Consider the following 16,348-nt stretch of genomic DNA (forward strand, 5'->3'; position numbering starts at 1 on the left):
TTCAATAACATTGGTTTCAACATTTATACGATTACCTAAGATATAATGTTTGATTCTTTGACCATTCACCACCTTCGGATTTGTGCCTTCGAAGTTGTTGATTTTTATGGCACTGGAACGATATACCTCCTCGATAACGTAAGGACCTTCCCATTTAGAGAGAAGTTCTCCTGCAAAAAATCTTAAACGAGAGTTGTATAACAATACAGTCATCTACATTAAACTCACGCTTTTGTATCCTTTTGTCATGCCATCTTTTAACTTTTTCTTTAAACAATTTGTCATTCTCATAGGCTTGGGTTCTCCATTCATCAAGTGAGCTAATGTAAAATAACCTTTTCTCACCGGCAAGTTTAAAATCATAATTAAGCTCTTTAATAGCCCAATAATCCTTATGTTCTAGTTCGAGAGGTAAGTGACATGCTTTTCCATAAACCATTTTATACGGAGACATACCCATAGGATTTTTATATGCAGTTCTATTGACCCATAATGCATCATCAAGTTTCTTGGACCAATTCTTTCTAGATCTATTAACAGTCTTTTGCAAAATTAATTTGAGTTCTCTATTAGTCAATTCTACTTGACCACTAGACTGTGGGTGATAAGGAGATGCAATTCTATGATTAACATCATACTTAGCAAGCATTTTATGGAAAGTGGCATGAATAAAATGTGAACCACCATCAGTCATTAAATATCTAGGGACTCCAAACCTCGGAAAAGTAACTTCTTTAAGCATATTAATAGAGGTGTTATGATCGACACTACTAGTTGGAATAGCTTCTACCCACTTAGTAAGGTAATCAACAGCAACTAAAATATGTGTATATCCATTAGAGGTAGGAAAAGGTCCCATATAATCAAAGCCCCAAACATCAAATGGTTCAATAACAAGTGAATAATTCATAGGCATTTCTTGACGTCTACTAATATTACCAATTATTTGACATTCATCACAAGATACAACAAACTTACGGGCATCCTTGAAGAGAGTTGGCCGATAAAAACCGGATTGCAATACCTTATGTGCAGTTCTATCTCCAGCATGGTGTCCTCCATAAGCCTCAGAGTGACACTTGCGTAGGATCTATTCATGTTCATGCTCAGGTACACAATGTCTAATAATACCATCTACTCCTTCTTTATAAAGATGTGGGTCATCCCAAAAGTAATGTCTCAAATCATAGAAGAACTTTTTCTTTTGCCGGTATGTGAAACTAGATGGTATAAATTTAGTAACAATATAATCAGCATACCATGGAGCAGTCCGAGAAGCATTTATGACATTTAATTGTTCATCAGGAAAGCTATCATCAATAGGTAGTGGGACATCAAGAACATTCTCTAACCTATACAAGTTGTCTGCAACGGGGTTCCCAGCTCCCTTTCTATCAATAATATGCAAATCAAATTCTTGTAGCAAGAGAACCCATCTAATAAGTCTGGGTTTAGCATCTTTATTTTCCATAAGATATTTAATAGCAGCATGATCCGTGTGAAGTTTTACTAGCATATTGAATAACATTTAATTTCTTGTCAACTCTTTGCCCTAGAATAGCACCTACAGCATAATCATTAGCATCACACATAATTTCAAAAGGTAAATTCCAATCAGGTGGCTGAACAGGTGCAGAGATCAATGCTTTCTTAAGTATTTCAAATGCTTCTACACAATCATTATCAAAGACGAAAGGTATATATTTTTGTAATAAATTAATCAGAGGCCGAGAAATTTTTGAGAAGTCCTTAATGAACCTCCTATAAAAGTCGGCATGACCAAGGAAACTTCTTATACCTTTGATGTCCTTGGGACACGGCATCTTTTCAATAGCATCAACTTTATCTTTATCAACTTCAATGCCTCTTTCAGAAATTTTGTGCCCCAAGACAATACCTTCATTAACCATAAAGTGGCATTTCTCCCAATTCAAGACAAGGTTAGTTTCTTCACATCTCTACAAAACTCGATCAAGGTTGCTTAAGCTATCATCAAAAGAGGATCCATAAACAGAGAAATCATCCATGAATACCTCACAAATCTTTTCACAAAAATCAGAAAATATAGCCATCATGCATCTTTGAAAGGTAGCAGGTGCATTACATAAACCAAAAGGCATACGTCTATAAGAAAAAGTACCGAAAGGGCAAGTAAAAGTGGTCTTAGATTGATCATCAGCTGATACAGGTATTTGAGAGAAACCAAAATAACCATCCAGAAAGCAAAAATGTGTATGTTTGGATAATCTTTCTAGCATTTGATCGTTGAAAGGTAAGGGGTAATGATCTTTTTAGTAGCCATATTTAATTTGCGGAAATCAATTACCATCCTATAACCTGTAATGATTCTTTGCGGAATCAATTCATCTTTATCGTTAGGAACGACAATAATACCTCTCTTCTTAGGAACACAATGGACGGGACTTGCCCACTGACTATCAGCAATGGGATAAATTATACCTGCCTCAAAGAGCTTTAGTATTTCTTTTCTTACCACTTCTTTCATCTTAGGATTCAGTCGTTGTTGGTGATTAATAACTGGTCTGGCATCTTTTTCCAAATTTATTTTGTGTTGACATAGAGTGGGACTAATGCCCTTAAGATCATCAAGAGTATATCCAATAGCAGCACGGTGCTTCTTCAGAGTTTTCAATAATTTTTCTTCCTCCTTCTCTGAAAGGTTAGCACTAATAATAACAGGATATATCTTCTTTTCATCAAGATAAGCATATTTAAGAGTATCAGGCAATGGTTTAAGCTCAAACACGGGATCACCCTTGGGTGGAGGAGGATCCCCTAAGATTTCAATAGGCAGGTTGTGTTTCAGAATAGGTCCCTGTTTAAAGAACACCTCATCTATTTCCCTTATTTCATTCATAAACATATCATTTTCATGGTCTAGCAAATATTGTTCTAAGGGATCACTAGGAGGTACGGCAATAGAAGCAAGACCAATAATTTCATCTTTACTAGGCAGTTCCTCTTCACGGTGTTGTCTACGAAATTTAGAAAAGTTGAACTCATGAGACATATCACCTAAACCAATAGTAACAACATCCTTTTTGCAGTCTATCCTAGCATTAACAGCGTTTAAGAAGGGTCTACCAAATATAATGAGACAAAAACTATCTTGTGGGGAACCAAGAACAAGAAAATAAGTAGGATATTTAGTTTTCCCACACAAGAATTCAACATCTCTAACAATCCCAATTGGTGAAATAGTATCTCTATTGGCAAGTTTAATTGTGACATCAATATCTTCTAATATCATGCATAATTTCTCTATATAAGTCAATAGGTATTGCACTAGCACTAGCACCCATATCACACAAGCCATGATAACAATGATCTCCTATTTTAACAGAAATAACAGGCATGCCTACCACATGTCTATGTTTATCTTTAGCACAAGGTTTAGCAATTCTAGCAGTTTCATCACAAAAATAAATAACATGCCCATCAATATTATCAGCCAAGAGATCCTTAACAATAGCAATATTAGGTTCAACTTTAACTTGCTCAGGGGGTATATAAGTTCTAATATTGCTTTTACGAACCATAGTTGAAGCTTTAGCATGATCTTTTATCCTAACAGGAAAAGGTGGTTTCTCAACATAAGCAGTAGGAACAATAGGATCATTATAAGTGATAGTCTTTTCTTCAACTTTAATAGGTGCAACTACTTTTACTTCAATGGGAGGATTATATTTAAACCACTTCTCCTTAGGGAGATCAACATGAGTAGCAAAAGATTCACAGAAAGAAGCTACTATTTCAGAGTCAAGTCCATATTTAGCGCTAAATTTACGGAAAACATTGATATCCATAAAAGATTTAACACAATCAAACTTAGGTGTCATACCTGACTCCTTACCTTCGTCGAGATCCCAATCTTCAGATTTGCGTTTAATTCTTTCCAATAAATCCCATTTGAATTCAATAGTCTTCATCATAAAAGAGCCAGCACAAGAAGTATCGAGCATGGTGCGATTGTTATCAGAAAGCCGAGCATAAATTTTTTGGATAATCATTTCTCTTGAGAGCTCATGATTGGGGCATGAATATAACATTGATTTAAGCCTCCCCCAAGTTTGAGCGATGCTTTCTCCTTCGCGAGGCCAAAAATTATATATATAATTACGATCACGATGAACAAGATGCATAGGATAAAACTTCTGATGAAATTCCAATTTCAATCGTTTGTAGTTCCATGATCCCATATCATCACATAGCCTATACCATGTCAATGCATCTCCCTCCAAAGATAAAGGGAAGACCTTCTTCTTGATAACATCATCGGGCATACCTGCAATCTTAAATAATCCATAAACTTCATCCACATATATTAGGTGCTCATCAGGATGTAATGTTCCATCTCTTGCAAAAGGATTAGCTAGCAGTTTTTCTATCATACCCGAAGGAATTTCAAAGTAGACATTTTCATTTTCAGTAGGTTCAGTAGGTTGAGGAGCAACTCTTTGCTCTACTGGTCGGGGTGAAGATACCCCGAACAAGCCCCTCAGAGGATTACTTTCCATAGTAACAAGTGACAGTAAATTTCAGCACACTGTATAAAATTTTTCTTACCAAATTCCACCTACCAAAGGCGCTTCACCCCCCGGCAACAGCGCCAGAAAAGAGTCTTGATGACCCACAAGTATAGGGGATCTATCATAGTCCTTTCGATAAGTAACAGTGTCGAACCCAACGAGGAGCAAAAGGAAGTGATAAGCGGTTTTTGGCAAGGTATTCTCTGCAAGCACTGAAATTATAGGTAATAGATAGTTTTGTCATAAGATAATTTGTAACGAGCAACAAGTAAAAAAAGTAAATAAAGTGCAGCAAGGTGGCCCAATCCTTTTTGTAGCAAAGGACAAGCCTGGACAAACTCTTATATAGAAAAAAGTGCTCCCGAGGACACACGGGAATATCGTCAAGCTAGTTTTCATCACGTTCATATGATTCGCGTTCAGTACTTTGATAATTTGGTATGTGGGTGGACCGGTGCTTGGGTACTGTCCTTACTTTGACAAGCATCCCACTTATGATTAACCTCTATTGCAAGCATCCGCAACTACAACAAAAGTATTAAGGTAAACCTAATCATAGCATGAAACATATGGATCCAAATCAGCCCCTTACGAAGCAACGCATAAACTAGGGTTTAAGCTTCTGTCACTCTAGCAACCCATCATCTACTTATTACTTCTCAATTCCTTCCTCTAGGCCCAAATAATGGTGAAGTGTCATGTAGTCGACGTTCACATAACACCACTAGAGGAGAGAGAACATACATCTCATCAAAATATCGAACGAATACCAAATTCACATGACTACTAATAGCAAGACTTCTCCCATGTCCTCAGGAACAAACGTAACTACTCGCAAAGCATATTCATGTTCATAATCAGAGGGGTATTAATGTACATATAGGATCTGAACATATGATCTTCCACCAAGTAAACCAACTAGCATCAACTACAAGGAGTAATCAACACTACTAGCAACCCGCAGGTACCAATCCCAGACTTAGAGACAAGAATTGGATACAAGAGATGAACTAGGGTTTGAGAGGAGATGGTGCTGGTGAAGATGTTGATGGAGATTGGCCCCCTCCCAACGAGAGGAGCGTTGGTGATGACGATGGTGATGATTTCCCCCTCCCGGAGGGAAGTGTCCCTGGCAGAACAGCTCCGCCGGAGCCCTAGATTGGTTCCGCCAAGGTTCCGCCTCGTGGCGGCGGAGTCTCGTCCCGAAAGCTTTTTTATGATTTTTTTTTCCTCAATGAAAGACTCCATATAGCAAAATGTGGGCATCGGAGGGCCACCAGGGGGCCCACGAGGCAGGGGGCATGCCCAGGGGGGTAGGCGCGCCCCCCACCCTCGTGGCTGGTGAGTGGCCCCCCTCTGGTACTTCTTGCGCTCAGTATTTTTTATATATTTTGAAAATAACTTCCGTGAAGTTTCAAGACTTTTGGAGCTGTGCAGAATAGGTCTAATATTTTCTCCTTTTCCAGCCCAGAATCCTAGCTGCAGGCATTCTCCCTCTTTATGTAAACCTTGTAAAATAAGAGAGAATAGACATAAGTATTGTGACATAATGTGTAATAACAACCCATAATGCAATAACTATCGATATAAAAGCATAATGCAAAATGGACGTATCACTAAAGGCACAGGGGCTTCGCCTAAGCACTACGACGAAATGACTGAGGTGGATTATGGTTGAGGGGGGCACCGCACACGGCTAAGGGATCAATGATCAACTTGTGTGTCTATGGGGTGCCCCTTGGCCACGTATATAAAGGATGGATGGAGGAGGAGGCCGGCCCTCATAGGGCGCACCCAAAATGTGGAGTCCTACTAGGACTCCCTAGTCCTAGTAGGATTCCACCTCCCACATGAAATAGGAAAAAGGGAAGGGAGAAGGAGAAGGAAGGAAGGGGGCGCCCCCTTTCCCTAGTCCAAATTCGGACCAGTCCATGGGGAAGGGGCGCGGCCACCCTTGAGGCCTTTCTCTCCTTTCCCGTATGGCCCATTAAGGCCCAATACGAATTCCCGTAACTCTCCGGTACTCCGAAAAATACCCGAATCACTCGAAACCTTTCCGATGTCCGAATATAGCCTTCCAACATATCGATGTTTACGTCTCGACCATTTTGAGACTCCTCGTCTTTCCCCCAATCTCATCCGGGACTCCGAACAAAGTTCGGTCATCAAATCACATAAGTCATAATACAAATCATCACAGAACATTAACCGTGCGGACCCTACGGGTTCAAGAACTATGTAGACATGACCGAGACTCATCTCCAGTCAATAACCAATAGTGGAACCTGGATGCTCATATTGGTTCCTACATATTCTACGAAGATCTTTATCGGTCAAACCGCATAACGATATACGGTGTTCCCTTTGTCATCGGTATGTTACTTGCCCGAGATTCGATCATCGGTATCTCAATACCTCGTTCAATCTCGTTACCGGCAAGTATCTTTACTCATTCCATAATGCATCATCCCGTAACTAACTCATTAGTCACATTGCTTGCAAGGCTTATGGTGATGTGCATTACCGAGAGGGCCCAGAGATACCTCTCCGATACTCGGAGTGACAAATCCTAATCTTGATCTATGCCAACTCAACAAACACCATCGGAGACACTTGTAGAGCATCATTATAATGACCCAGTTACGTTGTGACGTTTGATAGCACACAAGCTGTTCTTCTGGTATTCGGGAGTTGCATAATCTCATAGTCTGAGGAACATGTATAAGTTATGAAGAAAGCAATAGCAATGAAACTGTAACGATCCTCGTGCTAAGCTAACGGATGGGTCAAGTCAATCACATCATTCTCTAATGATGTGATCCCGCTTATCAAATGACAACTCTTTGTCCATGGCTAGGAAACTTAACCATCTTTGACTAATGAGCTAGTCAAGTAGAGGTATACTAGTGACACTCTGTTTGTTTATGTATTCACACATGTACTAAGTTTCCGGTTAATACAATTCTAGCATGAATAATAAAAATTTATCATGATATAAGGAAATATAAATAACAACTTTATTATTGCCTGTAGGGCATATTTCCTTCATTTTATGGTATAGATTGCAAAATAAACAGAAATAGAAATAGCTTGTTGATGGGAGTTTAATATAATAGAGAATAGACCCGTGGGCCATAGGTTTCACTAGTGGCTTCTCTCAAGATAGCAAATTCTATGGTGGGTGAACAAATTACTGTCGAGCAATTGATAGAAAAGCGAATAATTATGAGAATATCTAGGCATGATCATGTATATAGGCATCACGTCCACGACAAGTAGACCGAAACGATTTTGCATCTACTACTATTACTCCACACATCGACCGCTATCCAGCATGCATCTAGAGTATTAAGTTCATAAGAACAGAGTAACGCATTAGGCAAGATGACAAGATGACATGATGTGGAGGGATAAACTCAAGCAATATGATATAAACCCCATCTTTTTATCCTCGATGGCAACAATACAATACGTGCCTTGCTGACCCTGCTGTCACTGGGAAAGGACACCGCAAGATTGAACCCAAAGCTAAGCAATTCTCCCATTACAAGAAAGATCAATCTAGTAGGCCAAGCCAAACTGATAATTCGAAGAGACTTGCAAAGATATTTAAATCATGCATAAAAGATTTCAGAGAAGAATCAAATATTATTCATAGATAATCTTGATCATAAACCCACAATTCATCGGATCTCGACAAACACACCGCAAAAAGAATTACATCGAATAGATCTCCAAGAGAATCGAGGAGAACTTTGTATTGAGATCCAAAGAGAGAGAAGAAGCCATCTAGCTAATAACTATGGACCCGAAGGTCTGTGGTAAACTACTCACACATCATCAGAGAGGCTATGGTGTTGATGTAGAAGCCCTCCATGATCGATTCCCCCTCCAGCAGAGCGTCCAAAAAGGCCCCAAGATGGGATCTCACGGGTACAGAAGGTTGCGGCGGTGGAAATAGGGTTTCGTGGCGCTCCTGGATGTTTTCAGGGTATATGGGTATATATAGGAGGAAGAAGTACGTCGGTGGAGCTGCAAGGGGCCCACGAGGGTGGTGGCGCGCCTACCCCCCTGGGCGCGCCCTCCTGCCTCGTGGCCTCCTCGCTTCTTTCTTGACGTCCACTCCAAGCCTCCCGGATCACGTTTGTTCCAAAAATAACTCTCCCGAAGGTTTCATTTCGTTTGGATTCCGTTTGATATTCCTTTTATGCGGAACACTAAAATATGTTAAAAAAACAGCAATTTGCACTGGGCCTTTGGTTAATATGTTAGTCCCAAAAATAATATAAAAAGGTATATTAAAGCCCATTAAACATCCAAAACAGATAATATAAAAGCATGGAACAATCAAAAATTATAGATACGTTGGAGATGTATCAGGCCCATAGTTTTCATTAGAGCCTTCTCTCTCATAGTAATAGCATACGATGGGTAGATAAATTACCATTGGGCAATTAATAGAAAAACACATAGTTATGACGATATTCATGGAAATGGGCATGTTTATAGGGATTACATCCATGACAAGTAGACCGACCGATGCCTGCATCTACTACTATTACTCCACCCATTGATCGCTATCTAGCATGCATCTAGGGAATTAAGTTCATGACAAACAGATTAACGTTTTAAGCAAGATGACATAATGTAGATAGAATAAAACCAAGCAATATGATTAAACAACAAGCCAAAAACAAGCAAAAACCCATCGATCGCTATCTAGCATGCATATAGGCATTACATTTAGGGTTTAGGGTTTGCTATTGATATTCTGGAAAGTCAAAAACAAGCAAATACCAGCAACTGGCACTGGGTACTGAGTTGATAGGTTAGTCCCTCCAAAATATATAAAATTGCATATAAAGCATCTAAGATAGATAATATAATAGCATGAAACAATAAAAAATTATAGATATGTTGGAGACGTATCACACTTTTACTTCACGAGTCTTGTCACCGCCACTTATGGAGACGGCGGATGGAGGACGCGGTCGCCGGAAGGGAACAATAAGGACTTGAACGGCGGATGCCGCCATAGTCTAGGTTTAGATACGCCCCCATTTTTTCTAAATGGAAACTATCCGAAATGTAACGAATGTGCTCTGGTTTGTATGAATATCATCCGGTTTGCATGAATTCCACCAAATTTATTTAAACTTGATTTGAAACGTATGCAGATAGCTTTGGATGGCCGGTTCTTCTATCCGTGTCTGCGGATGGACGCGGGAGAAATTTAAGGGTGAACGCTGGACATGCCCTAAGGGCATCTCCAACGCCGACACACAAACCTCCCGCATCAGTCCAGGTCACGTTGTCCGGATCGGGGAAGCCATCCAACGCCGTCCTATATCGGTCTGCGACGTGATTTCTCCCGCAAACCGGAGACAAAAATGGGGAGGTTTGCAGGAGTCCGAACCGCTGTCACGTCAGCTTCTGACTTCCCTGGCCCATCAAAACCCCTTCCCCGCCCGCGTGCGCTTCCTGCCTGCCGCCCAACTGCCCGCATTCATGCCGCTGTAGAGCGCACCGCTTCACATTAAAGGCAACTCAGGGTGGATGCGACCTCTCACTGCCTCCGCCATTGAAGCGGTGCGCCGGCCGAGGGCGTCGCCCGCTGCACGCCCGGCTTAACGAGCCTGCTCTCCGCATTCAAGCGCCTCCATTAAACCCGTGTGGAAGCCCAGAAGCCTATTTCAGCTACACGTCCGTTCACGAGCAGGCCGACATTAAACGCAACGTCGGGCCTGCTCCTCCCATCCACCCTCTATTTAAACGAGGCTAGGCGCCGGACAAGAATCGCATCACTCCGCCGCTCCCCATCTCCTCCTTGCACCATGTTCTCCACTCTTTTGATGGCATCCGACGAGCCGAAAGAGTAGTTCTTTGACATAAAAGCCGGCTGGGCGGCCCACCGAGTCCGCTGGATACGAGCGAGACAGCTCGGTGCTACACCTCCAAGCCCGACGGAGCAAGCTGCCACCTCAAGCCGGCGTGTGGTTCAGCAAACTCGCCGCTCGAAGCCAGTTCGCAGAGGAGTGCCGAGTTGCTCCAGGCCGGCACATCGGGGAGCACAGAGGCACGGGCATCATCACTGCCGCCGACGATGGCGCATCGTACCACGCCACGAGTGCCTTTGACCGCGCCATCCGCCATCACGTGTGCGTAGGCCCACCATACAGGTATTGAAAGAAGTTGGTTGCGCGGATGTCAACGAGGTGGCGGCCTGCACGTCCGCGTCCGTCACCATCATCAACGAGAAGTGGAATAGGGGAGGCGGTCGCTGCTTGTATCCCACGGAGGCCACCGCAGGCGCTTCACTGACTTGTACATCCGGTGACATGTCCTGGTCTTTATCTTAGACCATCTTGGGAACACCTGTCTGGGCTCCACGGAAGCACCCTTCCCCTCCGGCTGAAACACCATCTTTGCCACTTCGATGAGTGGCGCAGCCGAATATAGGGAAGATACTGAGAAAGAATATGCCTCTGGGACTCGCGGTTGGCCGGTGAGCGGGCTGCCGAACATGGGGAAGACAAAGGGATCCGCCGCGGTCGGCCATAGACTAGTGTAGTGTATCCATGTATTGGGAGTGGAGCTCTGCGCGATTGTACATGCACATAGTTTTACCTTTTTAGTTAAAATATTTCCAAAATGTAACCGTTTTCATTTGGTTTGTATAAAATCCAGCTGTGCTTTTATGAATTTCACCCGATTTGTTGAAAGTGAGTTTGCAATGAATATGGCTAGCGTTGGATGACGGTCTCGTACATCTATGTTTGCGGACCGAGGAAATTTGCAAGCAGCCGTTGAAGATACTCTGAGCCTTTTGGAATGCTGCTGTGTGCGCAAGTGCGCATGGGATGGACCAGGTTACAGGCCGGCCCAGGGTATCCTCCGTGCACCTGCACTGTCAGGATCTGATCCACCAATGGACGGATACGAGTCCTTTTCCGTATCGCTGTGGGGGCTTGATGGGGTTGCTCCAGCGTGCCGGGGATGTGCTGTGCTGTGCCGTGCCGTGCCTACCACCTTTTCATTATCAGCAAAGTTATTGGCCGATGATATGATGTCGCACCGACGACACAAATCGCACATTTTCGAAGAAAAAATGAAGAAGATTGTGGAGGCTACGTTCAGCACTGATACGTTATAATCATTTGTGGATTTAGAAAATGGTATGGAATCATTTGTTGCCGTCGGTTGGCATGATCACGGGCCGGGAGTTACGCAAAGGTGTCCCCTTCTCTTTATTCTACGTAAATGGGAAAGATATTTTTTTTTGACGGGAAAGATATTTTGTTACAATTCTCACTCGATCTGCCAGCCCCTGTCGATTCTGTTTAGCTGCTAAAAAGCAATCGTTTGTCATTGTGCCCGCATAAGTAAGCAGAGTAAAAAGAGAGATTTTCTCTTACTAATCCTCGCATCGGTTCTTTTTTCCAATCGAGGTTGTGTGTACAACTGCTAACACATGCAAGTTAGCAAACTTTCTACTACCATTATGTACGTACAGGTACAGCCCGTGTCCGTGTCGGCACTGGGCGCTCGATCTTGTCACGACACGGCACACGCCACGGCGACGAGCTCGTGCGGCCGCCGTCAATGGCTGCGGCTACCTTAGTCTTTAGTGCGTCGAGGTTGGCGAGGACCTTTTACTGAGCTGCCGCCGCCGCTGGCGGCTGCCGGTGCTGCCGCCGCGCCTCCCCGGAGGAGACGAGGAGGGCCTTCTCAAGGCACCTCTCGACCTGGTACCCGCCGCCGTGGCCCGCCTCCCTCTCCAGGTGCCGGCAGTAGCTCCGGAACACGCTCACGCTGACGTTGAGCCGGAACCGCATCAGGAAGAGGAAGTCCAGCTCCAGCGAGCTCAGCTCCGCCGCGCCCAGCCCGCCCACCGCCGCGAAGTAGGAGTTCTTGTAGTTCCTGTCCTCCACGAACTTGGAGGCCACCAGGATGGCCGCGGTGAGCAGGCGCTGCGCGTTGGTCGCCACGACGCGCACCGCCCCGGCGCCGTCGCCGCCGCGGCGGAGCCGGTCCAGGTAGGCGTACGCCACCACGTACACCTGCGGCGACACGTGCGCGTACCGGGAGAACCGCTCCAGGAACTCCCGCATGCCCATGTCCAGCACCGTGCCGCAGTCGAAGGCCGCGGCCCTCCTCGCGTCCTCGCCGGACGCCGCATGGCCATGGGCGCCGGCCAAGGCCCTCTCGTTGCGCGCGATGTGCCGCTCCAGCAGAGACGCGAGCACCGACACGACCACCGCCGGCGAGAGCGCCGCCATCGCGCCGTCGTCGCCGCCGCAGGGGAAGCCATACCCGTCCGACTCCGACCCTAGCTCGGCGGAAGCCATTTCTGGAAGAATTCTCTGGCGGTCACGGCTCACGAGGATCTTGGACGCACGCAAAGCTTGGCTGGTTCCTACCGCCACGCCCGCACCACGTACACTCCAAGGCCTCGAGGGCGCCGATACTTAAGCATTTGAGTGGGCGGCGGGGCGTGGGCCAGCGGCTAAACAATGGAGGTTGGAGGAAAGGACGGCGAAAGCGATGGCCAGCGCGGCATTAACATAATCGCAGCGTGCACGTAACAGGGGGGGCAAAGGACGACGGAGAGGAAGGCTTCACGCACCTTCTTCGACCTTGGTTTAGAGGGTCTGAGATTACGAAGCGGATTCGGGCGCGATGGGCTTGTCCGGCGGTGCGGTTGGAGTGGCATCCGTGATCGCAGAGGCCGGTGCCAAATTGTCTTTGTCGGTGTCTGCCGGTGCCGGTGGATCGCCGTACGGCCATTAACTATTCCTGACCTCCTCTCCCTGCGTACGTGCTGCTCCCTGCTGTTCTGGTATGGGCGTCTGGATGGCACGCGTGACGCGTGGGCGTGGGCGTGGGCGTGGACGGATCCGCTTGCTTGCTTGCTTGCTTGCGAGAGAATAGATTGTCATTGTTAATGGCGCGATGGGGGCTTCGGTTAAGACGTCGCAATGCACCGCCGGAGACAATGTGGTTGGACACGCCCTAACTAACAGCACTTAACCACTTGGTCGCACGTTTTTATATTTGTATAAATTCGTCAAACTCCCATCCAAATCTAAAAAATGCCAGATAAACAGCAGCGGAAAGGTCGTAACTTTTCAGAGTGGGCATTCGGGTATCTCGATTTTTTTCGGTCTTCGCGCTATTCAGGTTCTCTCTCTTCTTTTTTCTTTTCTTTTTTGCGGACAAGCAATTCACAACAGTATAAGAAATAGAAAAGTTCATAATGATGATAATGAAACTATAAATTATTATTTGAAGAAAATTAAGAATCTTCGCAACGTGGTTCTGGTCAAGAGAAGCATTCCAACGAGGCATCATGAACTTTATCATCGAGCTAAAGTGGAATCCGCAAAGTAAAGGTATGCCTTTAGTATGTTTTTCTAGTTTTTTCGGTCTCAAGGTTCTTGCTGGGAGATCAGATTAAAAGGTCGATACACATACTATCAAAAGGGGTTATTTGGCGCTAACTCGATCACATTGTGCTTAGATTGCTCAAATATTTTCATGTGTTTCATCCTCCATTTTGGCTAATCTTGGTTGGTTCTATATATGAGTACTTTCAACTTGTCTCTTATATCTTCAAAGGAGGCAAGATGATCAAAAGCAGGAGGGCGTAGAGAAAGATATGCGTTCTCGTGTAGGATGTTTTTGTTATTTTTGTGTATCGGAAGTCCCAGACCAACCTTCGGGTGGACCTAGGGGCTAGTCCGAATGTTGTACGGACCTTCGCGAGATGGACATCCAGGAGGATCCAATAACTCTGTTTTACTCATTTCACCTAGATGTTTGGTTCAAAACCTTCAAACGGAACTTTGGGAGAGCTCAAGAGCCCCAACGGGCAGGTTTGGTTGCTCCCTATATAAAGGGGCCTTCTTAAGTATCTCATGGATCTAGGAGTCATGTGTTGACCACGTTCATTGTTCCCCTTTTCTTGCATCCCTCCATTGCAAAAGTTGCTTTGGCTGAGGTTTCAGCGAGAGAAATAGAGAGAGAGAGAGAGAGAGAGATTTGAACATATCTTTGTTTCTATTCGAATATTTTTGGCTCTCTGCATCGATTTGTTCAAGTGGGACTCCGAGAGTTTTTTACTCTTGGAGGCCACCGCCTGGTGTATGGTTCGGTGATCTCTTGGTGGAGTTTTCTAAGTGGCACGAGTTGCTCCTTTGTGGATATTGTGAAGTGGTTGTGGAGCTTGTCATCTCCGGACTGAAGGAAGAATCTAGTCATAGTGAAGGGAGCCCATACTTGGTTTGCTGAGGCTCTCAGAGAATAAGGTGACACGGAGGGTCCTTGGTGGTCCTCTGCCTCTCCATTGGAGAGTAGAGTATTAGTGAATACTTGAAGTCCAGTAAAAAATATGTTATCCCTTGTCACATTTAATTTCCATAATTATACTTGATACTCCCTTCGTTCACAAATGTAAGATGTTTTGGCAGTTTAATAGAGGGTGTACCATTGATAAAATGTGTGCTTGCTAGTTTCCTTTAGGTGGTTATCTTATTTAACTTAAGTAGCTAACACACTTCGTAAGCCTAGCATATTCATGATTTATGCATGAAAAGTTTCCACCTAATTTATTTTCTGTTTAGGATAAGACACATTCCTAAGATTATCAAAACACCTATTATTCCCCCTTCTATGCGACATCTAGGCCTTTCTAGTAACCAAATAATGTGAAAAGCGATAGAAATCAAAATAAGCATCCATGTAGTCAAATCAAGACATAGGGAGGTCATGGATATTAGGAGAGGACTCTGTCACATGAGACATATAGTAAAAGAAAAATGGTGATGATAGGTTAATGATTATATTATTGGTTAATTGCTTTGGGGGAGTGCTATCTTCTCTTCCTTCTTTCACCCAAAAATTGTCTACTCATCCAAGTAGTTGGAGTTGATTTGATCTCTTTCTATCGTCTAAATTTTTTAATGTCCCATGTGAAATCTCTTTAAAGAAAAAATACATGGACATACAAGGAATATAAATGCAAATGAAGTATCTACATGTAATTTGGTACACTATGAAATCCTTATTCCCGAGTTTATGATCTTGAATTTTGGTACTTACTCCCTCTATCTGGGCTTATTAGACCTCCTCGTATTTTGGGTCAAATTTTCACCATCTATTTGATTAATAAAATATAAATGACATGCTAGAAAAAGTATATTATTCAATTTATATTTAAGACATGTTTCCAATAGTACATTTTTGTGACACATAGTTTCCATTATGTTAGATAAATATATGGTCAAACTTTAGTCCAAAATAAAAGGGGGGCTAATAAACCCGGTCGGAGGGAATGATATGTAACTGATAGCTAGTAATGGACAAAGAGTATCAACTAAAGAGGAGAGGTGAATAGGTGAATTCATGTAATTAAAGGGTTCACTAAATACAAGTCGTCTAACTGGATAACCCTGCATGATGCAATAATATAACGATTCTATAAGCACAACAAAAGATAGGCTTACTACGGATAAGCAATATGGTCAACTATAGAGAGCTCAAACAAACATATATCTAAAATCCAAATCCTTAGAGGATTCTATTTCATAGTTGGGTGAATTTCACTAAGATCTAGCCTTATTTTACTTGAGTTTCGGTCACAATTCAAAGTCTGAGCTCTGGCCTCTTTGAGTCGTGTAATTTTAAACATAAGAATAGAAAAATACATGAATTTTATAGGAATCCACGTGTAAAATAAAGGATTGAAAACCACATGAAAATTTAAAATGAATTGTTTGAATGGTAGAATCACAAAAAAC

The 16,348-nt window shown here is 43.5% G+C and overlaps 1 protein-coding gene across 1 annotated transcript; it reads right to left on the reverse strand.

Moving 5' to 3' along the window:
• Positions 1 to 11,898: 11,898 nt before the first annotated feature.
• LOC125533862 (cyclin-P2-1-like) lies at positions 11,899 to 13,042 on the reverse strand. The gene has a single exon (XM_048697193.1). It carries the CDS (start codon positions 12,896 to 12,898, stop codon positions 12,203 to 12,205), a length of 696 nt encoding a protein of 231 aa, XP_048553150.1. The 5' UTR covers positions 12,899 to 13,042; the 3' UTR covers positions 11,899 to 12,202.
• Between the last annotated feature and the right edge of the window lie 3,306 nt (positions 13,043 to 16,348).

Source organism: Triticum urartu, chromosome 2 (assembly GCF_003073215.2).
Source record: "Triticum urartu cultivar G1812 chromosome 2, Tu2.1, whole genome shotgun sequence".
Lineage (NCBI taxonomy): Eukaryota > Viridiplantae > Streptophyta > Magnoliopsida > Poales > Poaceae > Triticum > Triticum urartu.